General features: G+C 42.8%; 3 protein-coding genes across 3 annotated transcripts; 2 read left to right on the top strand and 1 right to left on the bottom strand.

The window, feature by feature from the left end:
* Window positions 1–1,136: 1,136 nt before the first annotated feature.
* il17c (interleukin 17c) lies at window positions 1,137–3,487 on the top strand. The gene is made up of 3 exons (XM_034534092.1): window positions 1,137–1,350; window positions 1,459–1,691; window positions 2,670–3,487. The coding sequence occupies exons 1-3, from the start codon at window positions 1,276–1,278 to the stop codon at window positions 2,917–2,919; spliced, it is 558 nt and encodes a 185-aa protein (XP_034389983.1). The 5' UTR covers window positions 1,137–1,275; the 3' UTR covers window positions 2,920–3,487.
* A 700-nt stretch (window positions 3,488–4,187) lies between these two features.
* utp4 (UTP4 small subunit processome component) lies at window positions 4,188–12,081 on the bottom strand. The gene is made up of 17 exons (XM_034534028.1): window positions 11,909–12,081; window positions 11,619–11,782; window positions 11,205–11,393; window positions 11,008–11,092; window positions 10,568–10,657; window positions 10,187–10,398; window positions 9,903–10,074; window positions 8,964–9,055; window positions 8,377–8,473; window positions 8,133–8,197; window positions 7,211–7,327; window positions 6,839–6,995; window positions 5,896–6,002; window positions 5,708–5,803; window positions 5,361–5,546; window positions 4,867–4,977; window positions 4,188–4,448 (listed from the first exon to the last, which is right to left on the bottom strand). The coding sequence occupies exons 2-17, from the start codon at window positions 11,775–11,777 to the stop codon at window positions 4,332–4,334; spliced, it is 2,052 nt and encodes a 683-aa protein (XP_034389919.1). The 5' UTR covers window positions 11,778–11,782; window positions 11,909–12,081; the 3' UTR covers window positions 4,188–4,331.
* Window positions 11,535–14,218, top strand: chtf8 (CTF8, chromosome transmission fidelity factor 8 homolog (S. cerevisiae)). Its single transcript, XM_034534095.1, has 3 exons — window positions 11,535–12,146; window positions 12,658–12,781; window positions 13,745–14,218. The coding sequence occupies exons 1-3, from the start codon at window positions 11,776–11,778 to the stop codon at window positions 14,024–14,026; spliced, it is 777 nt and encodes a 258-aa protein (XP_034389986.1). The 5' UTR covers window positions 11,535–11,775; the 3' UTR covers window positions 14,027–14,218.
* The last annotated feature ends 7,349 nt before the right edge of the window (window positions 14,219–21,567 follow it).

Genomic DNA, 21,567 nt, shown 5'->3' on the forward strand with positions numbered 1-21,567 from the left:
ATTTTCAATACCGCTTATCCTCATTAGGGTCGCGGGGGCGCTGGAGCCTATCCCAGCTGACATAGGGCGAAGGCAGGGGACACCCTGGACAGGCCGCCAGTCCATCGAGGGCACATGTAGGGACATACAACCATTCACTCTCACATTCACACCTATGGGACATTTAGAGATCAATTAACCTGCAGCATGTCTTTGGACTGTGGGAGGAAGCCGGAGAGCCCGGAGAGAACCCACGCTGCCACAGGGAGAACATGCAAACTCCACACAGAAGGACCACTCCGACCGGGAATCGAACCCGCAGCCCTCTTGCTGTGAGGCGACAGTGCTAGCCACTACACCACCGTGCAGCCCTACATAAAAATCAATAATAATTATATATATATATATATATATATATATATATATATATATATATATATATATATATATATATATATATATATATATATATATACTAAATTAACCTGGACCTTAAAACCAAGTCTAAATCCTCAAACAAATCTTATGATTATGTATACAGCATAATATAATACAACACACAGGCACTTACACATCAATATACAAAACCAGTGAAAGCCCTCAGGTTGAGGTTGTGGTTATCCAATGACATTTATTTTGTAAAACCCAAAGTCATAAATTACAAATTTGCCTCAGAGGGCTTTACAATCTGTACACCTACGACATCCCTGACCTTTGACCTCACATCGGATCAGGAAAACCCTTTCACACGGAACAAAGGGGAAGAACCCTTCAGGAGAGCAACAGAGGAGGATCCCTCTATCAGGATGGACAGAAGCAATAGATGTCATGTGACCAGAATGAACAACATAACAGAGATGTAACACAGTCAGAAATATGACAGAAATTATTCATATAATGAGTAGTAGGCATGTTGAAAAAGAAAGGTACGACTACCAATAATAACAGTGGATGTAGTAGAATAATAATGATAATAAAATCAGTAATGGTATTGGGAATACTAATAGCAATGCAACTAATAATAACAATAATGATAATAATAACCGGAAATAACCACGACCCATGTAAACGCCTCCAGGTTCAGCACACTGTTGGTCTTTGGCAGCCCGTTTCCAGTGTGACGTCAGACGTTAGTGCGTGTGTAGAAAATTCCTCGAGACCAGCCCTCACACCTACCTGTTGGGCTCCTTTCACTTCGGAAAGAGGAAGTCCAGGAACTAAATAGCATTTCCATTTCCTCATGCTGCCGGTTTTTCCCACCTGTGCACCGGCTCAATAAATAGAGACTCTGCGAGGATGGAGGCAGGTAAAAGAGAAGCAGAGCCTCTCGTTCACAGTCAGAGAGAGAGACAGAAGATGGACATGAAGCAGGTGAGTGGACACAGACCGACACGACAGCTGCTCCTCCGGGACACGCTCTCCTCCTCCGGCCCTCCAGCTGTCTGTGGGTCTGACTCTGACTGTCTGCCCCCTCCACAGATTCTCATCGTTGGGCTTTGTCTCGTGCCCGTGTGGGCGTGCAAGATGAACCGGTGCTATGATGACAGCGAGCTGGTGGAGGCCGCGCAGAAGAAGCTGAGGAGCCACTACCCGCAGCCTCTGGAGCTTGCAACGCCGCAGCCCGACTCAGAAGCCTCTTGCCCGGTGGCGCTTTTCCCGCAGCAGGCGCCGGAGCACATCAGAGACAGGTCCCTGTCCCCCTGGAGATACGTGTGAGTACCAGCCTGTGACGCGTTGACACCTTCTTCAGGTGCAGCACATGAGTGACACAAGGCTCAAAACAGAAACGACTGCTTTGCATCTTTGTGATGCGTGTTCCTCACAGGGATCACATGTCATCCTTCCAGTTGGAATAGAAACGGCCAATGAGCTCATAAGACATGCATTCCAACTCAGGAGGTCCTGTTTTTAAAGATACCAACTCATGTCCGGTTGAACTATGGAGAAGCCCTTTGTTTGCATGTGATGGACCGGTGCAGCCATAACACCAAGCACCCTTTATGTAAATCTTTAGAGAATAAAGAGAAGTAACTCGGGGGATCCTGTTGACTTCCTAGTGCTCGTGCTCTAGCGCACTTGGCTCCAGGCGTTGCGCACCGATGACGCGCGCGTGTCCTCCCAGAGATGGGGAAGTCCCCTCTCCAACATGCTGGGGATGACGTGCTTCACTGAGTCACGTGTGCAATGCCTAATCTGTTGCACCATATTAACAGCCTGCTGGTGGCTGATGGGGGATTTGTTTCCTTCTAGAGTTTCCTAAACCTTCTAAATCCTCTCCTGGCTCTGTTTCTCATCTTTAGGAGATCACTGAGCAGCCCGACATTGATCTTTGGCAAATCATAAAGGTTCACAAACTGTGCAGGTTTCATCTGTTTGGGGCTGCAGGGGAAGAAATACAGAGTTGTGAGGCCATTGTATATATATATATATATATATATATATATATATATATATATATATATATATATATATATATTAAAAAAAAGTCTGGTCAAGTTGCAGTTGTGAAAACTAGATCTCAATAAAAAAGACATTTCATTTAGATTTCATTTTATACAGTATATTGGTGTAGAAAAGTATTTTAACGTAGAAATCAGATGCATTTTTAGGAAAGCATGATCTTAATGGATGTCACATATCCTCGCTGTCTTTGGAGAAGCTGCTCACTGATTCCTCTCATTCCTTTCCAGACTTGTAACAAAGAAGGATCACTTCCCTTCCTCCTATGTCGAGGCCCAGTGCCTGTGTTCAGGGTGCATCCTGATCCAGGGCAACAGGCCCCCAGTGGAGAGCCACAACTACAACTCGTACCCCGTCATTCAGAGCCGGGTGTTTCTCAAGAAGGAGCTCTGCGGCGACAAGAAGACGTACTATCTGAAGCCAGTTGCTGTGAAAGTCGCCGTGGGCTGCACCTGCACCAGAGCCAACAGCTACACCTAGAAGAGGTCCATCCAGACCAGCTGACACGGAGGCCCGCTACAGTTCATGTGGTGTTGTTTTCAAATGAGTCTTCTGGAAGTCCAACTTTGGTCCAGCTGATGGAAGTTTGACTTGGACTGATGACACAGACCTGGGATCATTAATGAGGCTCTAAAAGTTGAAGTTTAAAAGTTTTTCGAATCCTATTTATTGTCATAATTTATATATTTATAATGTTTTTGTAGGATTTGTTTACAGCTCTGCCTAGTGCAGCTAATGTAAACATGGTGTTCACCATGTATCTTTCCATATTGATGGCCTTGTCATCAGAGAAAATAACTATTGTATAGTTTAGTAAAATGATCATTTAACCACGTCTGATATTTGAATATTTATATATTTATTTGATCTGTTTTGCATGTGACATGTTTGAGCATTTGAAATATCTAGAATGCTAATGAGTGGATGAAGACAACTGTATTTACCTATGTTGAATATCTTCAAGGTTTTGTCCCAGTGGGACTTAATACGTCTGATAAAGACAAAAGGTTCAGCTTTTTTTAAGCCAAATAAAGAAACATTATTTCAAAATAAAGGAATTCTTCTATTTCTATATTGCAAGGCTGGATTACCAACTACCAATTCCAAAAGGTGGGAAAGTCCCAGATGTCTGTGGCTTTCAATAATCCCCGACAGGGAAGCATGACTTTCCCTGGAGGGACGACCCAAGAGTCGGGTATTTCAACATCACTATTAAGGCTGTGGTCGAAAAAAAGAGAGAGAAATGTAAAATGGTTGTGAAGTTGTAGTTTATTTGACATTACACAACAACAATTCGTACACAACTAATGACATGGATAACATAATGAAGTCCAAGACTTATTTCTATTGTGATCCTTAATGTACATTAAAGCTACCGACGCTGCAGAAGTGGAGGTGACAAGGCCCACTCTCAAAATATTACAGAAAATATTGAAGTCACAGCTCCAAAAGCTTTAGTACAAAAAGTGTAAAACACCAAAATGAACAGTAGTTCTGTAGATGCGGTTAAATACTGAATTTGTTGTGGTCCGTCTTTATTTCATAATCCATTCAGTTATTATTTTAGTTGTTGGCCTTTTTCCCCAGTAGACATGAGTACATAAGTCCAACAACAAATTGTATGTGTGTGTGTATATATATATATATATATATATATATATATATATATATATATATATATATATATATATATATATATATTACAAAAATAAAGATAAATCCTTCAACAAATTCAAACACAATACCTGTAAATTGTTGAATTTATTATTTTATTAAAGCATTTTTTTTACAAAGTGATGATACACAAACAATTCCATTGAAAATGAATTTGATGTGGGCGTGGCAGTGAGTGACAATCCATGGCCATCTGGACTGAGACACGTTCGCTTCTTTTATGTAGCAAACCTCTTCTGCCGGACAGGTGCAGGAAGCTGAGACATGATGTCCAGCAGGGGGCGCTCCACTACAACCAGAGAATGGTCTTCCAGTAATCTCACGCACATGAGGTTCTGAGGACAGAAAATCAGGAGAACAAAAACAGCTCAGATCAATAGATTATTTTTAGAAACAAACAGTATATATATGCGCACCTTATAATTACAAACACACACAAAATCTTTTATTTCCTATTGGTCTCAGAGTAAATCATGACTTCCCTGTTACAGGACGTGGTGATGCTGGTTTAACACTAGAAATTAGTGATTTTGTTGAAATATCATAATTTTAAGCATTGATTTAAGTTTTTCCAGACTGAAGCATGTGTACATGATGTGTTTAAGAAAGTTGAAAATAATGTCTGTTTTCACAGCTTCTGCCTATGATCAGTGGTGTAATGTCAAAGGGTTAAACACACGGCCACCACCCGCGTGCTGCATTTGGTGAGAGAGTAGTTACAGTAGAGCTCCACTGTGCTCGGGGGAAGCGTACCTGGAACGTCTTGCACATCTTGAAGGCGTGCCTGTGTAGGATCCTCATTGGCTCAGGAAGACTCCTCAGTATCATCTGATTGAAGAGCCGAGTCTTAGCTTCAGGGAGGGGCTGCACGTGGAGGCAGAACACAAAAAGGTGGCATCAGGATTATTTAGCCCTCCGGCTGCACGGTGGTGTACCGTCACCTCACAGCAAGAGGGGCTTGATTTATACCCCCAGATCTCGGGTTGGGCTTTCTGTGTGGAGTTTGCACGTTTTTTCGGCTTACCCCCCACATCCAAAAAGACATGCAGCGTAGGCTAACTGGAGACTCTAAATTGCCTGTAGGTGTGAGCGTGAATTGTTGTCTGTTTCTATATGTGTGCTGAGATAAAACTGGACACCTGTCCAGGTGAACCGTAACCATGTCAGCTGGGATCGGCTCCAGCGCCCCGCAACCCTAAATAGGAGAAGCGGTGTGGATGATGGAATCATTTCCTCCCCCGACATACCAGACTCTGGTCGATGACGCAGAACATGAACATGTCGTGCAGAATGATGTGAGCCGGATGTTTAGGATTGAAGGTGACGTGGGTGATGGGGGTGTCCCTCTCCAGCCACAGAGAGTGCAGTCCTTGTTTCTGCAGCCTCCGACTCCACTCGGTGTACTCCTTCTGCACCAGAGAGTACTCAAAGATCTGCAGCACATACACAATAGAACACGCACTGTAAGACCCGTAGAGTGCATCCATGTCAACGTTATCTTTGAGAAACTAAATTGTACTCTTCTTATACTGGGGTGAGCAGAGCACACGAGTAACGGTTCATCCGAACATAAAGAGTTGGATGCAGTGGTTACCTGCTGGTCAGCGTGCACCACAACCAGGTTGCTGCTTGTTGGGTGGATGGCGATGGCAGTGGGACATGAGCCGTACACTGGAACTGTACAATGAAGCTGCAGGCGTACAGAGAGGGAGACGGAGGCCGTTGTCGGTTGTTGCTTTGGCTACAAATTCAAAATGGGACCTAAACAAACGTCAAACCCACCTTTATTTTGTCAAGGTTGTAGACCTGGACCTCACAGGCTGTGTTTGCTGTAGCGAGCCATTTGCCGTCCTCACTGGCAAACAGCAGGTGGACCGGCTCTCTGGAGCCTGGAGGTCACACACAAGCACTCGTTATACACTGTAGAAGGTTCACTAACTTTGCACTTTATGTCCACCAATAGTTTGCACAAAGTTGGTTGTTGTCTTCAACATCTCAGCCAAGAATTCATCTCATAAAATGCAACAAACACTTTCCTTGAATATGGCCATGTGAATGCCACTGAACGGCCTTTACGAGGGTACTCAGGGACGGTGTTGTATGCTTACATGAAAAGAAATTCAGATTCCTCCCAGCATTATTTAAAGAGAAACTTAATATTTAACGATTCATAACTAGAATTACAGCTTGTATGTGTCTAAAAAGGTCATCACCACCTGGTGTTACAGTTTTTGGTGTCCACGTGTTGCTGTCCAATCGCGGTAAAGAAGCGCTGCCGAATCTACGACACGACCGACCGTGACAATGATGATGGAGATGAAATCAGCATACTGTTATGAGTTATGGCCAAAATACACGTGTTGTGACGTAAGTGACCGCCGACCACCAAATTCTAGTCTGTTCCGTCATCGAGTCCAACAGGACAAAAATTCCCGGAGGTGTTCCATTGATATTGTGTTTAAAAGACAACCCACCTGCGTAAAAGTGGCAATGACCATGACGGGGAGCAGGATCAGCGCCGCACAATAAAAGGAACATTGGATTAGCTCCATGGACTTAATGCACGACTAGGGAGGTAAACAGTGGAAGGAGCATACATTGCCATGTATTTGTTGAATAAGTTGCCTCTTATAAGCGACTCGTGTTTTCACTAAAATGATCACTTTTCTTGACTGTCGAACGCGATACTCTCAACACTACAATATTAGATTTGACTCGGCTTCACCTGACTTGGGTTTTAGGGTGTGAAGGTATTTGCACTCTGGCTGGTTAAGGGCAACAACGACAACTGAAGAATTGATGGAGGAAGCGAAGAGTCGGGAGGAGTCTGTGGAGAAGCACAGCTGGTGGGCCGAGCGGAGGTCCTTGGGTAGTTTGGACACCTGAAAGGGAGGAAGAGGAAACTTCATCGTGGTCCTCATAACCTCCATGCACACGGTCTATTACAGTGTAACACTAAAGAGGGCCGGACTGAGTGAGCTGGAGTGCGTATATAGTTAACATATATTACTACGCCGATGTGTGAACAAGGACTGATCCAGAGAGTAGTGTGTGTGTGTGTGTGTGTGTGTGCAGCAGTCAGTGTTCAGGGGCCTACCTTGGTGATGCTGATGGTGTTGTTCTGTAATCTGTAAAGACGGAAACTTGTGACAGTAGAGTATGCCAGCCAGCCTCCGCATGGAGACAAAGCACTGCAGCAGATATGATCCTCTCCCTGCAGAAACCAGCACACACACACTCCGTTTTAATATCCTCAGAACTCAAAGAGGAAATATTACAGGCACAAAACAACCACGGGCAGTGTGGTCACGTGACATAGTATGGAGGATATGGACCTCCTCAACAGAGAGCTGGATGTCTACAGAGGTCTCATGTTCAAGACTAGAAGAGAGTTTGTTGTGGTGGAATTATATAAAACATGTGACCAAACAACACAATGGCAGAGGTAGCTTTGGTCAGATTCATACAAAACTAGATGGCGTCAATAAGCGTTCACAAGTTTGTTTTAGCCGTCTACACCATCTGGAACACCTTTAAAACCACTAAGGTATGGAGGCGTGGCCTTTTCTGACCACATACTGTGGTGTTGTTGGAAATGATTCGCACTAATTAAGTGTGTCCATTAAAAAAGACAAAAAAATGTCGGTGTCATTGCGCGATAAGAAAATTGCTGTAAAAAAAAAAAAGTAAGTTTAAAAACTACATGGTTTGTGTTTGGTTAAAGGGGGCAGCGCAATTATGACACGATGTCACCTCAACAAATGTGTTCGCCCATTCACACGAATCAGAATATCATAGTACTATTGGCATTTATTTGGAGAGTGTTTGTGGGGATTTTACAATATACACTCATTTTAGCTCCGCTTTGGTCTCCACAAACTTCAAAGAAAAGTAGCTGCTAAATGCTCCACTACATAGATGACAGGAAATGAGTTGTTTGGACCGCGTCGCCTGTCCAACACCAGTGGAGACGGCAGAGTTGAGGGTTTTGAATAGAAACCAAAGATCAGCACACACACCTTCCTCTTAAGCTGGATCAGTTTCTCTGGTTTTCTCTTCACAGGAAGACTGTCACCAGGATTTCCTGTTGTTGTCAAACACAATATATACATATTCATACAAGATAACTGTTCAGATTAACACAAATGTTAAATATCACTTTACCAGTTTCATCACCTTTACTGGTGCCCATAGAGTACTATGGGCACCACATTAGAATGTGAGAAATGTGTGTGCGTGTGTGTGTGTGTGTGTTTTACTCACCATGTCCATCACTTTCCCCGAGTCTCCACAGCTCTAAATGATCAGGGAACTGGAAGAGCAGCAGCCCTGCTTTCTTTGCACAACAAACCAGACTTCTCTACACGCAAGACAGAGATAAGCAGGTCACCATGGGAACAGGCATGATCTACATTGGCCGTACGTCCTCTCTGTGCTGTTCTCTGAAACACTAGAGGGCGCACACACTGAATGAACTGTGAGGAGTCAAGCAGACAGCGAGAGTAGCCAGAGATATGAACATAGGCTGTAGGTGGAACCGGCAATAATATGTCAATCATTTGATTTAGCCGCAAAGTGTAGATATTTTTTAAAGACTTCTGGTTTCTAGAGCATTAAAACAAAAATAATTCACACCGGCTTCACTACAGCGACCATAAAGTACAGTTTCACAGTACATTTAGAACGTTTTCAGATGCATTCACTTTTTATTATGTTTTCCATTGTGTTGCAGTCTTATGCAAAAATCGTTTGAATAATTTTTATCATTAAAAAAATTAAAATAACCACCACTTATAATCATATTTAAATGTCTGTGTTGAATAGATTACACTACTAAAATATGTACTCACATGTGGGAAAGCCATTTTGCGCATCGCTGACTCCTGCGTGTTCTTCTCCACCTTGTCCAACAGGGGTCGCACTACCAGCTGGGTGTCCATACCTGACAGGAGAACAAACACCTTCATGTCACATGACAAGTTCATATTTAAAATGGAATACCATTGTTTTTTAGACTGCATACTTCATTGTGCAGTGAATGCTCCAGTGTTTAGGACATCGCTAAAATACATATTCCAAGAATAAAAACATGCACATATCGGACTACTTACTGTTGTTGCATGACATCAGAAGGCCTTATGGCAAAGGTTGAGACATGGTCTGTTTATTTATTTTTTGCTGAAACGTGGGTTCATTGATGACTTTGGCTACGCTTTGGCTTTAAAATAGTATTGGATAAACGATTTATGAGATCAGGAATAGATTTAGAGTCCAAATGCTGAATAGTGTAAACAAGAATAATGCCAGTTCAGACGACACAATGTCAGCTGACCCGACAGACGCAACATGTCGGGAAGGGACATCGCCGTGACAACAGACGCTACATCTGACACCTCAGCAGCAACACAACAGTGTTCTTCTTCTTCCCAGAAGTCGTCTCCTAGCATCTACTTTGTGATGACATTACACGGGTTGTGATGTCATCACATTTGCATGGCAATTCATCCAATAGTTGATTTCAGTTTAGAACTAGTCATCAAAACCCACACAAGAGGTGTGTGTACTACTTTGTAGATTCCACTTGGTTTATAGTGAAAACACTTGAGGGCTCACTTGCTTTGGTTCCTCCCTAGTTGCATTGATAAACTCAGAATAATGTCACCGCAAAATAAATATAAACACTGCAACTCAAAAGTTTGGGGACCCCTGCTACATTGAGGTGTTCTTCTTTCCTTCAGTAATGACTATTGTAACAGACAAAAAGAGTATAATTCAGCTTTCACACTGACCTCCAGACACCACAGCAGTTTCGGTGTGGACGAGCGCCCTCACATCATGCGAGTGGTTTTTAAAGGTCCTAGTTCGGACCCAATCTTTGTTCTGCCCGTCCAAAGTTGAGGAGAGGAACTGGAACTGGACGACCGTGCCCTCTGACGTCCCGGCTACCAGACTGCTCTCATCCTGTTCAATTTCGTGGAAGTTTGACATCACTGATTCTCGGAGGATGCGTATCTAAAACTGCCCTCAGGCCAGAAGTCATGTGATGTGTCCTAATACTTGGTTGCACGCGTACCTGTGAAACAGACAGAGCCAGTACGTCCCACTTGGTGACAAGGTGAGTTCTGGCCAGAGTTCCCGTGAGTCCATCCCAGATCTGGACCTTTCCGGCAGAGTCACCGCTAATGATGGTGTGGTCAGAAAGGAAGGCAATGCTCCAAACCACCACCTCTTTGCTCTTGGATGCTCCGACACCCCTCTCCACCAGCAGCCTGTGAGTGGCGCGGCCTTAAGTCCACAAGGGCAAACCAACATGAGGACAAGTTTACAATCATATCACTGGAGGATATTTTAGGAACACTTGGGCGATTAGAGTCAGAACTTGTCTTCTAATGTGCCATTTGAATACCTGAACTGCTCTGTGCTAATAGTTCAGGGCCAAGTTGTATCTACTTACCCGTCTCAACATCAAAGATTCTGATCATGTCCATCATGCCGGCAGCAATCAGTGAAGCAGAGGGATGCCAGCAGAGAGATATAATGCGACCTAGAAGAGCACATGAAACTAAAATCAAACCCTGAACGTCACTCAGGGGCTTTCACACCTGTAGTCAGGTTCATTTGTTCCCAATCAAAAAAGGAGAACAAAATACATTGTTGCGTTATAGTTCTGGCCTGTTTCATTTGTCCTTGTAGGAAAACAAAAATGAATAATTATCACCACACAAACTCAAAACTCCATCAGTGGTCCCTACTGGCCAACAAAGATGTTTCCTACGTGTTGGATACTGGTCACATGGAGCTCAAACAATAAGAGTAAATATCTGAATACAGCCATTTATTAATTATGCAAGCACATGCATGAATATGTATTCACGAAGCAGCTCGTTCTCTTACCTTTTTGCCTGTCAAGGTTTCTTTGAAACTGAATCCTGTCCTCCAGTACTTCAAACATCTTCACTGTCCCGTCCTCACAGCCGACCTGACAAGGAACACAGCCACTCAATGAATAAGCAACAGCTGGATGAGGCTCTTCACCTAAAGTCCAAATGTGACCCTGGGCAGAAGAATTAGAGCATCGGGTCTTGACTGACCGCTAGCAGAGTTCCCTGGTCGTTGCCACTGATGGTCCAGATCGGTCCTCCATAGGCCTCCACTGTGTACCGGGGCCTCAGGTTCTCCAGGTCGTACTCCGTGATCTCTCCATTCAATCCAGCACTGAACAGACGTCGGCCCACCCAACACAGAGCCTCGACAGCCCGGCCGTCCTGCCCTGGGATGACCTAAGCATCAACATCGAAACCAGGTCAGGGTCGAATGTTTCCCATTCTTTAAACTATCACAACATGACACTCATCAACCAAATACCACGAAGACGGCGATCACGTGGAGTCACCGTCAACGTGCTGTTCGACCTCCAATGCAGATGTGACGGCCGAATGAGCAGATGCCCGTAGAGCGTCAGTCCACGTGGGGAGAGAGGGGGGGGGGGGCTCTGGGACGGTTACCTTTTCTTGGAAGTAGTTGTCCGCGAAGTTGAAGATCTCCAGAGCTCCGTCCGCCCGGGCCAGCGCGAGCCGCTCGGTGCGGCGGTTGAACGCCATGGCTCTGATAGCGGCGGGCATGTAGTCGAAGAACCGAACCCGGTGCACCTTGAACTCCCCCATGTTGACTACGAAGAAGAGCACAGGCAGGAGGCGAGTTGAAGCCGGTCACAGGGCAGCTTACACCGTTAACGACAACCGCCGCTGCCCGCTAGCAGCGTCACAAACCGACCACCGACCCGTTAGACTCTTACCGGGTTCACACCGACTAGAACACGCTCCTAACTCCACACGCTGGGAAACATCAGCGACCACGTTGAGAACCTTTGAACCGGTAGTGAATCACCCAAACCGGAAATACGTCATCACACGGACGGTTGACACTGCGCGGTCTAAACGCCGACGGAATGGTGTCTGGAGCTGCTGTGCTGGGATCAGTTCACGGCGTTACTTCGTGTCCCACGACAGGACGATGGTTCAAATAGTCATACGGTAGGAGATGTGTGTTACTATACATTTATATGCACACAGTTATGACTTTCGCACTACCGAGGTGTGAAGGTTACAGATATTAACCGGAGATTAGGGATCCTCTCTGGCCCCATTGTTTTGCTCCACATGGTCCACCCTGTCATATACAAAGGAGTCCACCAATAAGGATTAGACAAACCATAAACATGTAGTCTTCTTTTTTTAAAGGTCATAAGGTGGAATTGTTACTGCATAGCAGGAATGACCCAGGGACAAAACCCTGAACTGACAAGTATCTCGTGGTGATTTGGTTATATTATATTTAGACTGTCCAGTGTCACTAATGTTGGCATAAGCTCATTTTTGAGGTCAGTGTGCTGTGACACACTTCGTATGGAGCTCAGGGGGCAATGGGGCCAGCTGTCAGCCGCCTCTCCTCTAGTGTTGACATGGCAATGTTATGTATTTTTAGAAATGAATGCTTTCCAGGGATCTTTAGTTCATGTTCGTGTTTATCTCCGTGCTCCTGCAGGGGCAGTGTGGATGGCAGCAGTCCTCCAGAATGGCTGCTGGTGGAGCTGCAGGGAGAAATGGTTTCCAGGCACAACTCTGGTCTGGCTGGGAATGTAATGGGAGATCTGCTCTCCACCAGAGAGGTGAACTACAGACACTTAGTGACCCCAAACTAGCTGATCAGGGCTGGACAGTAAGGGCTGCCAGTGGCAAACAGTTTTTAATATGTACAAAATATGCACACACAGCATAATAATATGCAAAATAAATACTTTAAAAAAAAAATTCCTTGCGTTAGTGATATTTAAATGTGGTTGTTGAAGTCAGAACCTGAACCAGAAAACACTCCATGTGTGATGGTCTGGAGTTTGATTATGGGGTGAACAGTCTGACTAACCAGCAGCATCACAAACGCATATGCTAATTTATTCAACTGACATAGTGGTTCTATGAACAAAAACAAAAAGGACATTTGTGAAGTCTTGAGAGGTGAAGTATCCTGGCATCTTTGAGCTGTATGGGAAATGATACTGCAAATTGTGTCTAACATACACATGATATGTATGCGTGTCATATTTTCATTATTAAGCTGAAATAAAGCTGCATCATTTCTTAGTTGCACTAACAGGAGATCATGGCATCATATGACTCGCCAGGTCAATGATGGGTCCTTCACATTTCAGAAATGTATTATTGCACAAGCGAATATTGCTATTCGTCATTTCTTTCTAGAACAATGTTTTCTGTTATTTTGAGCTCCAAGTAACAAACTCCTATTTTTTATAATCGATTTGAAGCTGATTCATTTCTCAATTTACTGATTAATTGTTTGGTTGTATAAAAAGACTGAAAATAGTAAAACTGCTCATGTTAGAGCCAAGAGTTGACGTCTCAAATGTCATTCAACAAACAACAATCAAAAGATGTTAAATTAACACATTTCCTTTGCAACCATTCAAATGTCATGACCCTCCGTATCAAGACAAAAGGTTCTACTCGTGTTGCTTTAGCTCTAAATGCAGCAGAAGTTGGAAAAAGTCCTGAATGTCTTCATGTCTCACACGATGCTTTCTCTGTCAGTCCTCACTCCTTTCTCTCTCCATCAGGGGACGCCGGTGCTTATTGTAGGACATCATATTCTCTATGGCAAGCAGCTCAAACTGGAGAAACCCCTCGCAGTCCTCACCAAGCATTCCAGCCATTTGCAGGATAGCCTGGGCAGCCACGGCAAGGACGGTAGCAGCGAGGATGTCACACAGGTAGCTATGGAAACGAACCAGCAAGGACCCACTTCCACCTCTTACACCGTGTCTGCCCTGATCAAACGGAAGCTGATCTTTAAGACGCGCCCCAAACCCATCATCACTAACGTACCCAAGAAGGTGTAGCGTGACTGCGTTTCCTCTCTGGGTCAGGTGATCATTCTCACCTGCTGGACACTACCGGAAGTGTACTTCAGTTAGTGTTCTCTCTGATGTGCAGTTTGAGACATTTGTTGTGCAGTTAGTCAATACTGCTGAACTGATTTCCAGAGAGTCTTTAATGATGATATGAATAAATGTTGTATTGTTTTCCTGAGATCTGTAGAAAGTGTCAAGGTTCTAAATGCTGTTTCAAAGGCTTTTGCAAACTAACGAATTATATTGTTGATGGAAAATAAAGAATATTTGAGATCAGCAGCCTCAATTCATAAGTATCCCAACAAGGGCTACAACATTTCCACCAGATGGCAACATTATCATTTTATTGAGACTGGAACAGACATCTCCACTACAAGGCATAAACACTGGACATTGTTTCTTAACAAATGTCCGCAATGTAGAGTGACTGGTCAATAATTCCCAAATGATTCCAAGAGTTGTCTTTTGATTAAGTTTTCATTTGATATCAGTGTACCTGCTCTCTATTTACTCACCACATCTACTGGTACCATTTCCTATGTTCCAGAAGGCATTCAATTCAGTTTATTTTATATAGCCCAATATCACAAATTATAAAATTATCCTCAGAGGGCTTTACAATCTGTACACATACGACATCCCTGTCCCAGGACCTCACATCGGATCAGGAAAAACTCCCCAAAAAAGGGAGAAAAAGTGAAGAACCCTTCAGGAGAGCAACAGAGGAGGATCCCTCTCCCCGGATGGACAGAAGCAATAGATGTCATGTGTACAGAATGAACAGTGTTACAGAGTTACAACACATTCAATGAATGTGACATAAATTATGAATAATTAGTAGTAGGACCACAATCTAGACCTCCACAATCCATGAAACAGAAGGAGGAAGAAAAGAGAGGGGGGGGGGACAGGAGACCGGCCCACCAGGCAGGAGGCATCGTGGAAGAGGCCGGACCAATGAGGCCAGGCGTTTGAGGCAGGAGGCACAGAGGCAGGGCCATTGGGAAGGAGGCCAGGTCCAGGCTGGATGCAGGAAGCAGGGGCAAGGAGTCATGACCAGCTTCAGACACAGCCAGGTCCAATGAAGCGAGAAGTCGCAAAGACTCCGGGGAGGAAGCAGAGTTAGTAATGTGCAATGAAGAGATGTAAATTCATCCATAAGTAGAGAGAGAAGAGGAGATAGACCAGGGCAAACCTGATTCAGCCCTAACTATAAGCACTATTAAAGAGGAAAGTCTTAAGTCTATTCTTGAATGAGGTGACTGTGTCTGCCTCCTGGACTGAAAGTTGAAGCTGGTTCCATAAAAGAGGAGCTTGATAACTGAAGGCTCTTGCTCCCATCCTACTTTTTAGGACTCTAGGAACCACAAGTAGCCCTGCATTTAGTGAGCGCAGCTCTCTAGTGGGGTAATATGGTACTACAAGCTCCTTAAGATATGATGGTGCATCACCAATCAAGGCTTTGTAGGTGAGGAGAAGAATTTTAAATGTGATTCTTGATTTTACAGGGAGCCAGTGCAGAGCAGCTAATACAGGAGTCATGTGATCTCTTTTCTTAGTTTTTGTGAGTACACGAGCTGCAGCATTCTGGATCAACTGGAGGGATTTAAGAGACTTATTAGGGCAGCCTGATAATAAGGAGTTGCTTTTTGAGACCAGATGTGCCTGATTTTTTAAATGTCCTTGAGATTTTCTTAACGTGGGAGTTAAAGGACAAGTCTCGGTCAAAGATAACTAGAGATTCTTTACAGTGGTGTTGGATGCCAGGGAAATGCCATCTACAGAAACCACATCACCAGATAATTGATCTCTGAGGTGTTCAGGACCGAGTAAAATAACTTCGGTTTTGTCTGAGTTTAACATCAGGAAGTTGCAGGTCATCCATGTTTGTATGTCTTTAAGCATGGGTCATAACTGACTGATGGTATTTCATGTCAATTAGAAAATAATCAAGTGGTAGCAGGTAGTAGACAAGTACATCCCAAGTTAGGTAAATATTACCACATAATACACTCAAAACTCCTGGATGTTCACTTTTGTTAATACTGTTTTGAAGCTGTATTTCGAGGTTTAGGTATCCCACAATTCATCCTGTTTTATGTGCAGTTGCTCCTATAAGCTGGTTTGAGGACTGACATTTAATAAACATGATGTTTAAGTTTATCACATGCTGGATTCAGCATGAATATTCTTTTTCAAACACTAAAAATGTTTGAGAGAACTTCCTCAAATGATTGATTTTTTGTTTCTTGATGAACTGAATAGAATCATAAGATTGCTATTATTTTGTCAAAGATTTTTCCTTCCTTAAAAATGGTAAGAAACCTTTTTTCAAAGGCACTTACAGAGTTACAAAGACGGGTACACAGAGAGTTACGTCACAGAAGAAGAATACTGTGAGTCACCTACGGATAACCGGCTCAGAGGTAGAGCCGGTTATGGGCAAGACTCTGCCACCGGTGTGTGAATGGGTCAATGATGACATGTAGTGTAAAGTGCATTACAAATGCACTTCCATTTAACATTGACTGAGTTTAGAAAGTACAGTTTAAATAAAAGAATAAAAAAACAAGTGGACAGACAAACACGTGAATCAATAATTGTAACGTGTCACATGCAAAACAATGTTTGTATGATCTTAAATTGGCATTGAGACACACGTCTATGTAACTGCTGAGAGACTTGAAATGAATCCTAACGGAGAGTTTGAAGGAAAAGTAGCAGGTGTTTGGAATTATGAACAAGGCGCAAAAGCTTTGACAAATCAATACACTTTCAACGTTGGTCGCAGCACTATTCTCTCAGATTGAATCATCAGCTGCAGTTTATGTAACCTAAGTGACAGTGAGTGTTGCTCATTTGACTAATTTTAAGATTCAGTAAAGAAAGGCACAAACATACACAACTGTCAATTTATTTCCTAATTTTTTTATGAGAAATGTCTGAAATGTAACAATCAAACTACATCTTTTAAACTGACCTATAGGAACTGACCTATTCCTCCAGTAGGAATGTTTTGTCTTAAAGCCCAAGCTTAGCTTAAACTCAATAGCCCCTGAGGGGTTATTTTCTTAGCTATAGCAAAACAATATAGCATTAGAAAGAAGTGTGAAATTAAATGACATGGATTAGTAAAGTAAAGACTATTGAACTGGTTTGCTCAACCAACAAGTGAATTCCTCTTACACACGGACGACCGGGATCTGATCACAACAATGTCCATTGCTTTGTATACGGCTGCATGGGTCAGTGGTTAGCAGGTCCGTCTGTCAATCAGAGGATCGCTGTTTCAAGCCCTGGCTGTGCTAGTCCTAGTTGATGTGTCCTTGAGCAAGACACTTAACCCTGAATTGCTCCCTGTAGCTGATCTACGGTGTATGAATGTATGTCGCTTTGGACAAAAGTGTCAGCTAAATGAAATATCTATGTAATAGTGAGGACCATCCACCCTATGATGCTTCCTGAGAATTGAACCAATACTAACTGACTATTAATGGGAACCTATGATAATGTCAGTACTGTCCATCACGATCTTCATTCACACTGAATGAATATCAAGTTTTTGCTGAAAAATAATTAACCAGAATTTCTTCTGCCTTCAAATTCAGTCCAAAAACATCAGTATACAGATTTGTCCATATGGTCACAATGTGAATGTAGTGCTGTGACAAAGTAAAGCAGGGCTTAGTGCAGCACCGCACACATTAATTACATCAATACTCATTTTAATAAGTGAGAAGGAAGGAACAGTTTGGGAACAAACATTCAACATATTTGTCTCAGTCTTTGAGCATACAGCATTTGACATGTTGCCAGAATATTTACAGCGTGTGAGTATGTGTGTGTTTGTTTGATGAAGGCGGTTCCTATGCTGCGGGGTTACCCTGAAGTAAATTGCCATCCTGTTAGTACGTGACTGAAGGGACCAATTCATTCAGCTGCTGTAAAGCATTCAGACACCTCCCACTTATAAACAAACACAGGCATTATGGCAGCATGCTTTTAAAGTCATACCAAGAACCATGGATGTCCAAGCTCAGTCATTTTAATCAGTGACTGATGTTACTCTTAGTAAAAAAGTTATTCATTCACCCTCTCTACTGGTTTGGAATTAAATAGCAGTAGCTTTTTATCAAGAGGTCCTCATTCAGATTAAATGAGACCACGTTCATGAATGTGGAGATGCTACGTGTTGATACTTGGTTGGTGATACATAGTGATACATGGTTATAAGTGGTGAGGCGATACGTGATGGTTCAAATCAATTCAGATTATTTTGTATAGCCCAAAATCACAAATTACTAATTACTTGCCTCAGAGGGCTTTACAATCTGTAGACATACGACATCCCTGACCTTTGACCTCACATCTGATCAGGAAAAACTCCCATGTGTACAGATGAACAGCGTTACAGAGTTACAACACATTCATTCATTATGGATGAATTTACATCTCACCATTGCACATTATTAACTCTGCTTCCTCCCCAGAGTCTTTGTGACTTCTCGTCTCATAGGGTCCATTGGACCTGGCTGTGTCTGAAGCTGGTCCTGGGTCCTGCCTCCTTGCACCTGCTTCCTGCATCCAGCCTCTGGCCTAGACCTGGCCTCCTTCCAAATGGCCCTGCCTCCTTCTCTGTGCCTCCTGCCTCAAAGGCCGACCTCATTGGTCCGGCCTCTGTCACGATGCCTACTACTAATTATTCATAATTCCTGTCATATTCATTGAATGTGTTGTAACTCTGTAACTCTGTTCATCTGTACACATGACATCTATTCTTCTGTCCATCCGGGGAGAGGGATCCTCATCTGTTGATCTCCTGAAGGTTTTTTTCCCCCGAGGCCAGGCCCTTGAGGCAGGAGGCACAAAGAAGGAGGCAGGGCCATGATGCGTGGTGTTACGTGGTTATATGTGGTGATACTATATGTGGTGATGCGTGGTTTAAAGTGGTGATACGTGGTTATAAGTGGAACGCCATATACTTTCGAGCTTTCGTGAAGTTTGCTTTAGGTCGTGGGTCTGAGGGTTATACCAGGGAGCAAACCTCCTTTGCCTCAATGTCTTCTTCTTCAGTGGGGCTATTGAGTCTAGTGTCATTCTCAGTGAGCCTGTAGCACTATCGACAAGATGATCAATCTGGGACGGACTAAAGTTAGCACAGGAGTCCCTCGTAACATTGAGACGTGGTATTGAATCAAATGCAGAAGGAATCTTTAAATTTAGCTACAGCACTGTCAGTTAGACATCTGGTGTAGAAACTTTTGACTAACGGTGTACACTCCGGGAGTATAAAGTCAAAAGTTATGAGGTAATGGTCTGACAGAAGAGGGTTCTGTGGGAAGACCTCCAAATGATCAATGTGGTGATACTTGGTTATATGTGGTGATACTTGGTTATAAGTGGTGATACGTGGTTATAAGTGGTGATACTTGGTTATAAGTGGTGATACGTGGTTATAAGGGGTGATACTTGGTTATAAGTGGTGATACTTGGTTATAAGTGGTGATACGTGGTTATAAGTGGTGATACTTGGTTATAAGTGGTGATACTTGGTTATAAGTGGTGATACTTGGTTATAAGTGGTGATACGTGGTTATAAGTGGTGATACGTGGTTATAAGTGGTGATACTTGGTTATAAGTGGTGATACTTGGTTATAAGTGGTGATACGTGGTTATAAGGGGTGATACGTGGTTATAAGTGGTGATACTTGGTTGTATGTGGTGATACTTGGTTATAAGTGCATACTTGGTTATAAGTGGTGATACTTGGTTATAAGTGGTGATACTTGGTTATAAGTGGTGATACTTGGTTATATGTGGTGATACTTGGTTATAAGTGGTGATACTTGGTTATATGTGGTGATACTTGGTTATAAGTGGTGATACTTGGTTGTATGTGGTGATACTTGGTTATATGTGGTGATACTTGGTTATAAGTGGTGATACTTGGTTATATGTGGTTATACGTGGTTATAAGTGGTGATACTTGGTGGTGATACGTGGTTATAAGTGGTGATACTTGGTTATAAGTGGTGATACTTGGTTATATGTGGTTATACGTGGTTGTATGTGGTTATACGTGGTTATAAGTGGTGATACTTGGTTATATGTGGTTATACGTGGTTATATGTGGTGATACGTGGTTATAAGTGGTGATACTTGGTTATATGTGGTTATACGTGGTTATAAGTGGTTATACGTGGTTATATGTGGTTATACGTGGTGATACTTGGTTGTATGTGGTGATACTTGGTTGTATGTGGTGATACGTGGTTATAAGTGGTGATACTTGGTTGTATGTGGTGATACGTGGTTATAAGTGGTGATACTTGGTTGTATGTGGTGATACGTGGTTATAAGTGGTGATACTTGGTTATAAGTGGTGATACTTGGTTGTATGTGGTGATACGTGGTTATAAGTGGTGATACTTGGTTATAAGTGGTGATACTTGGTTATAAGTGGTGATACGTGGTTATATGTGGTGATACTTGGTTATATGTGGTGATATGTGGTTATATGTGGTGATACGTAGTTATATGTGGTTATAAGTGGTGATACTTGGTTGTATGTGGTGATATGTGGTTATATGTGGTGATACGTGGTTATATGTGGTTATAAGTGGTGATACTTGGTTGTATGTGGTGATACGTGGTTATAAGTGGTGATACGTGGTTATATGTGGTGATACTTGGTTGTATGTGGTGATACGTGGTTATAAGTGGTGATACGTGGTTATATGTGGTGATACTTGGTTGTATGTGGTGATACGTGGTTATAAGTGGTGATACTTGGTTGTATGTGGTGATACTTGGTTGTATGTGGTGATATGTGGTTATATGTGGTGATACTTGGTTGTATGTGGTGATACTTGGTTGTATGTGGTGATACGTGGTTATATGTGGTGATACGTGGTTATATGTGGTGATACTTGGTTGTATGTGGTGATATGTGGTTATATGTGGTGATACGTGGTTATATGTGGTTATAAGTGGTGATACTTGGTTGTATGTGGTGATATGTGGTTATATGTGGTTATACGTGGTTATATGTGGTTATAAGTGGTGATACTTGGTTGTATGTGGTGATACGTGGTTATAAGTGGTGATACTTGGTTAAAACAGTACAACAAATAGAAGCAGGTAACATGACATCAAGCTATATTTGAAAAATAAGTTATTGTGGTCCTTTATTGCATCTTCTCTATTTTTAAACACCAACATTTTAATATCAGCTACGCGTAACAATACATTTTCTGGAGTCTTCACCATGTTATGTACAAACAGTAAATGAACATAAACACAGATGAATGGAAATGTACACTGTATCCTGAGGATGATACTAAATAAACACTAAATAAAACCTCAGGAGACCATGAATATTTACCGATATCTACAGTTGCATGAAAATCCAGCCACTAGTTTTCCAGTTGGTGGAAACTTTGCCTGCATGGTGGTGCTCAATAAACCTACAGGAGCTCAGCATGTGAACTCATCCTCTGGGGACCAATGAACTTAAAGCAAACTTCAT

The sequence above is a fragment of the Cyclopterus lumpus genome, chromosome 6 (assembly GCF_009769545.1).
Source record: "Cyclopterus lumpus isolate fCycLum1 chromosome 6, fCycLum1.pri, whole genome shotgun sequence".
NCBI lineage: Eukaryota > Metazoa > Chordata > Actinopteri > Perciformes > Cyclopteridae > Cyclopterus > Cyclopterus lumpus.

Coding starts and splice junctions, on each gene's coding strand:
- chtf8 (XM_034534095.1), top strand. CDS start 11,776: ATGTTGACTACGAAGAAGAGCACAGGCAGGAGGCGAGTTGAAGCCGGT. Junction 12,147..12,657: donor ATGGTTCAAATAGTCATACG/GTAGGAGATGTG, acceptor GTGCTCCTGCAG/GGGCAGTGTGGATGGCAGCA. Junction 12,782..13,744: donor ATCTGCTCTCCACCAGAGAG/GTGAACTACAGA, acceptor TCTCTCCATCAG/GGGACGCCGGTGCTTATTGT.
- utp4 (XM_034534028.1), bottom strand. CDS start 11,777: ATGGGGGAGTTCAAGGTGCACCGGGTTCGGTTCTTCGACTACATGCCC. Junction 11,394..11,618: donor ACAACTACTTCCAAGAAAAG/GTAACCGTCCCA, acceptor GTTGATGCTTAG/GTCATCCCAGGGCAGGACGG. Junction 10,075..10,186: donor TGGCTCTGTCTGTTTCACAG/GTACGCGTGCAA, acceptor GAAATTGAACAG/GATGAGAGCAGTCTGGTAGC.
- il17c (XM_034534092.1), top strand. CDS start 1,276: ATGGAGGCAGGTAAAAGAGAAGCAGAGCCTCTCGTTCACAGTCAGAGA. Junction 1,351..1,458: donor AGAAGATGGACATGAAGCAG/GTGAGTGGACAC, acceptor CCCCCTCCACAG/ATTCTCATCGTTGGGCTTTG. Junction 1,692..2,669: donor CTGTCCCCCTGGAGATACGT/GTGAGTACCAGC, acceptor ATTCCTTTCCAG/ACTTGTAACAAAGAAGGATC.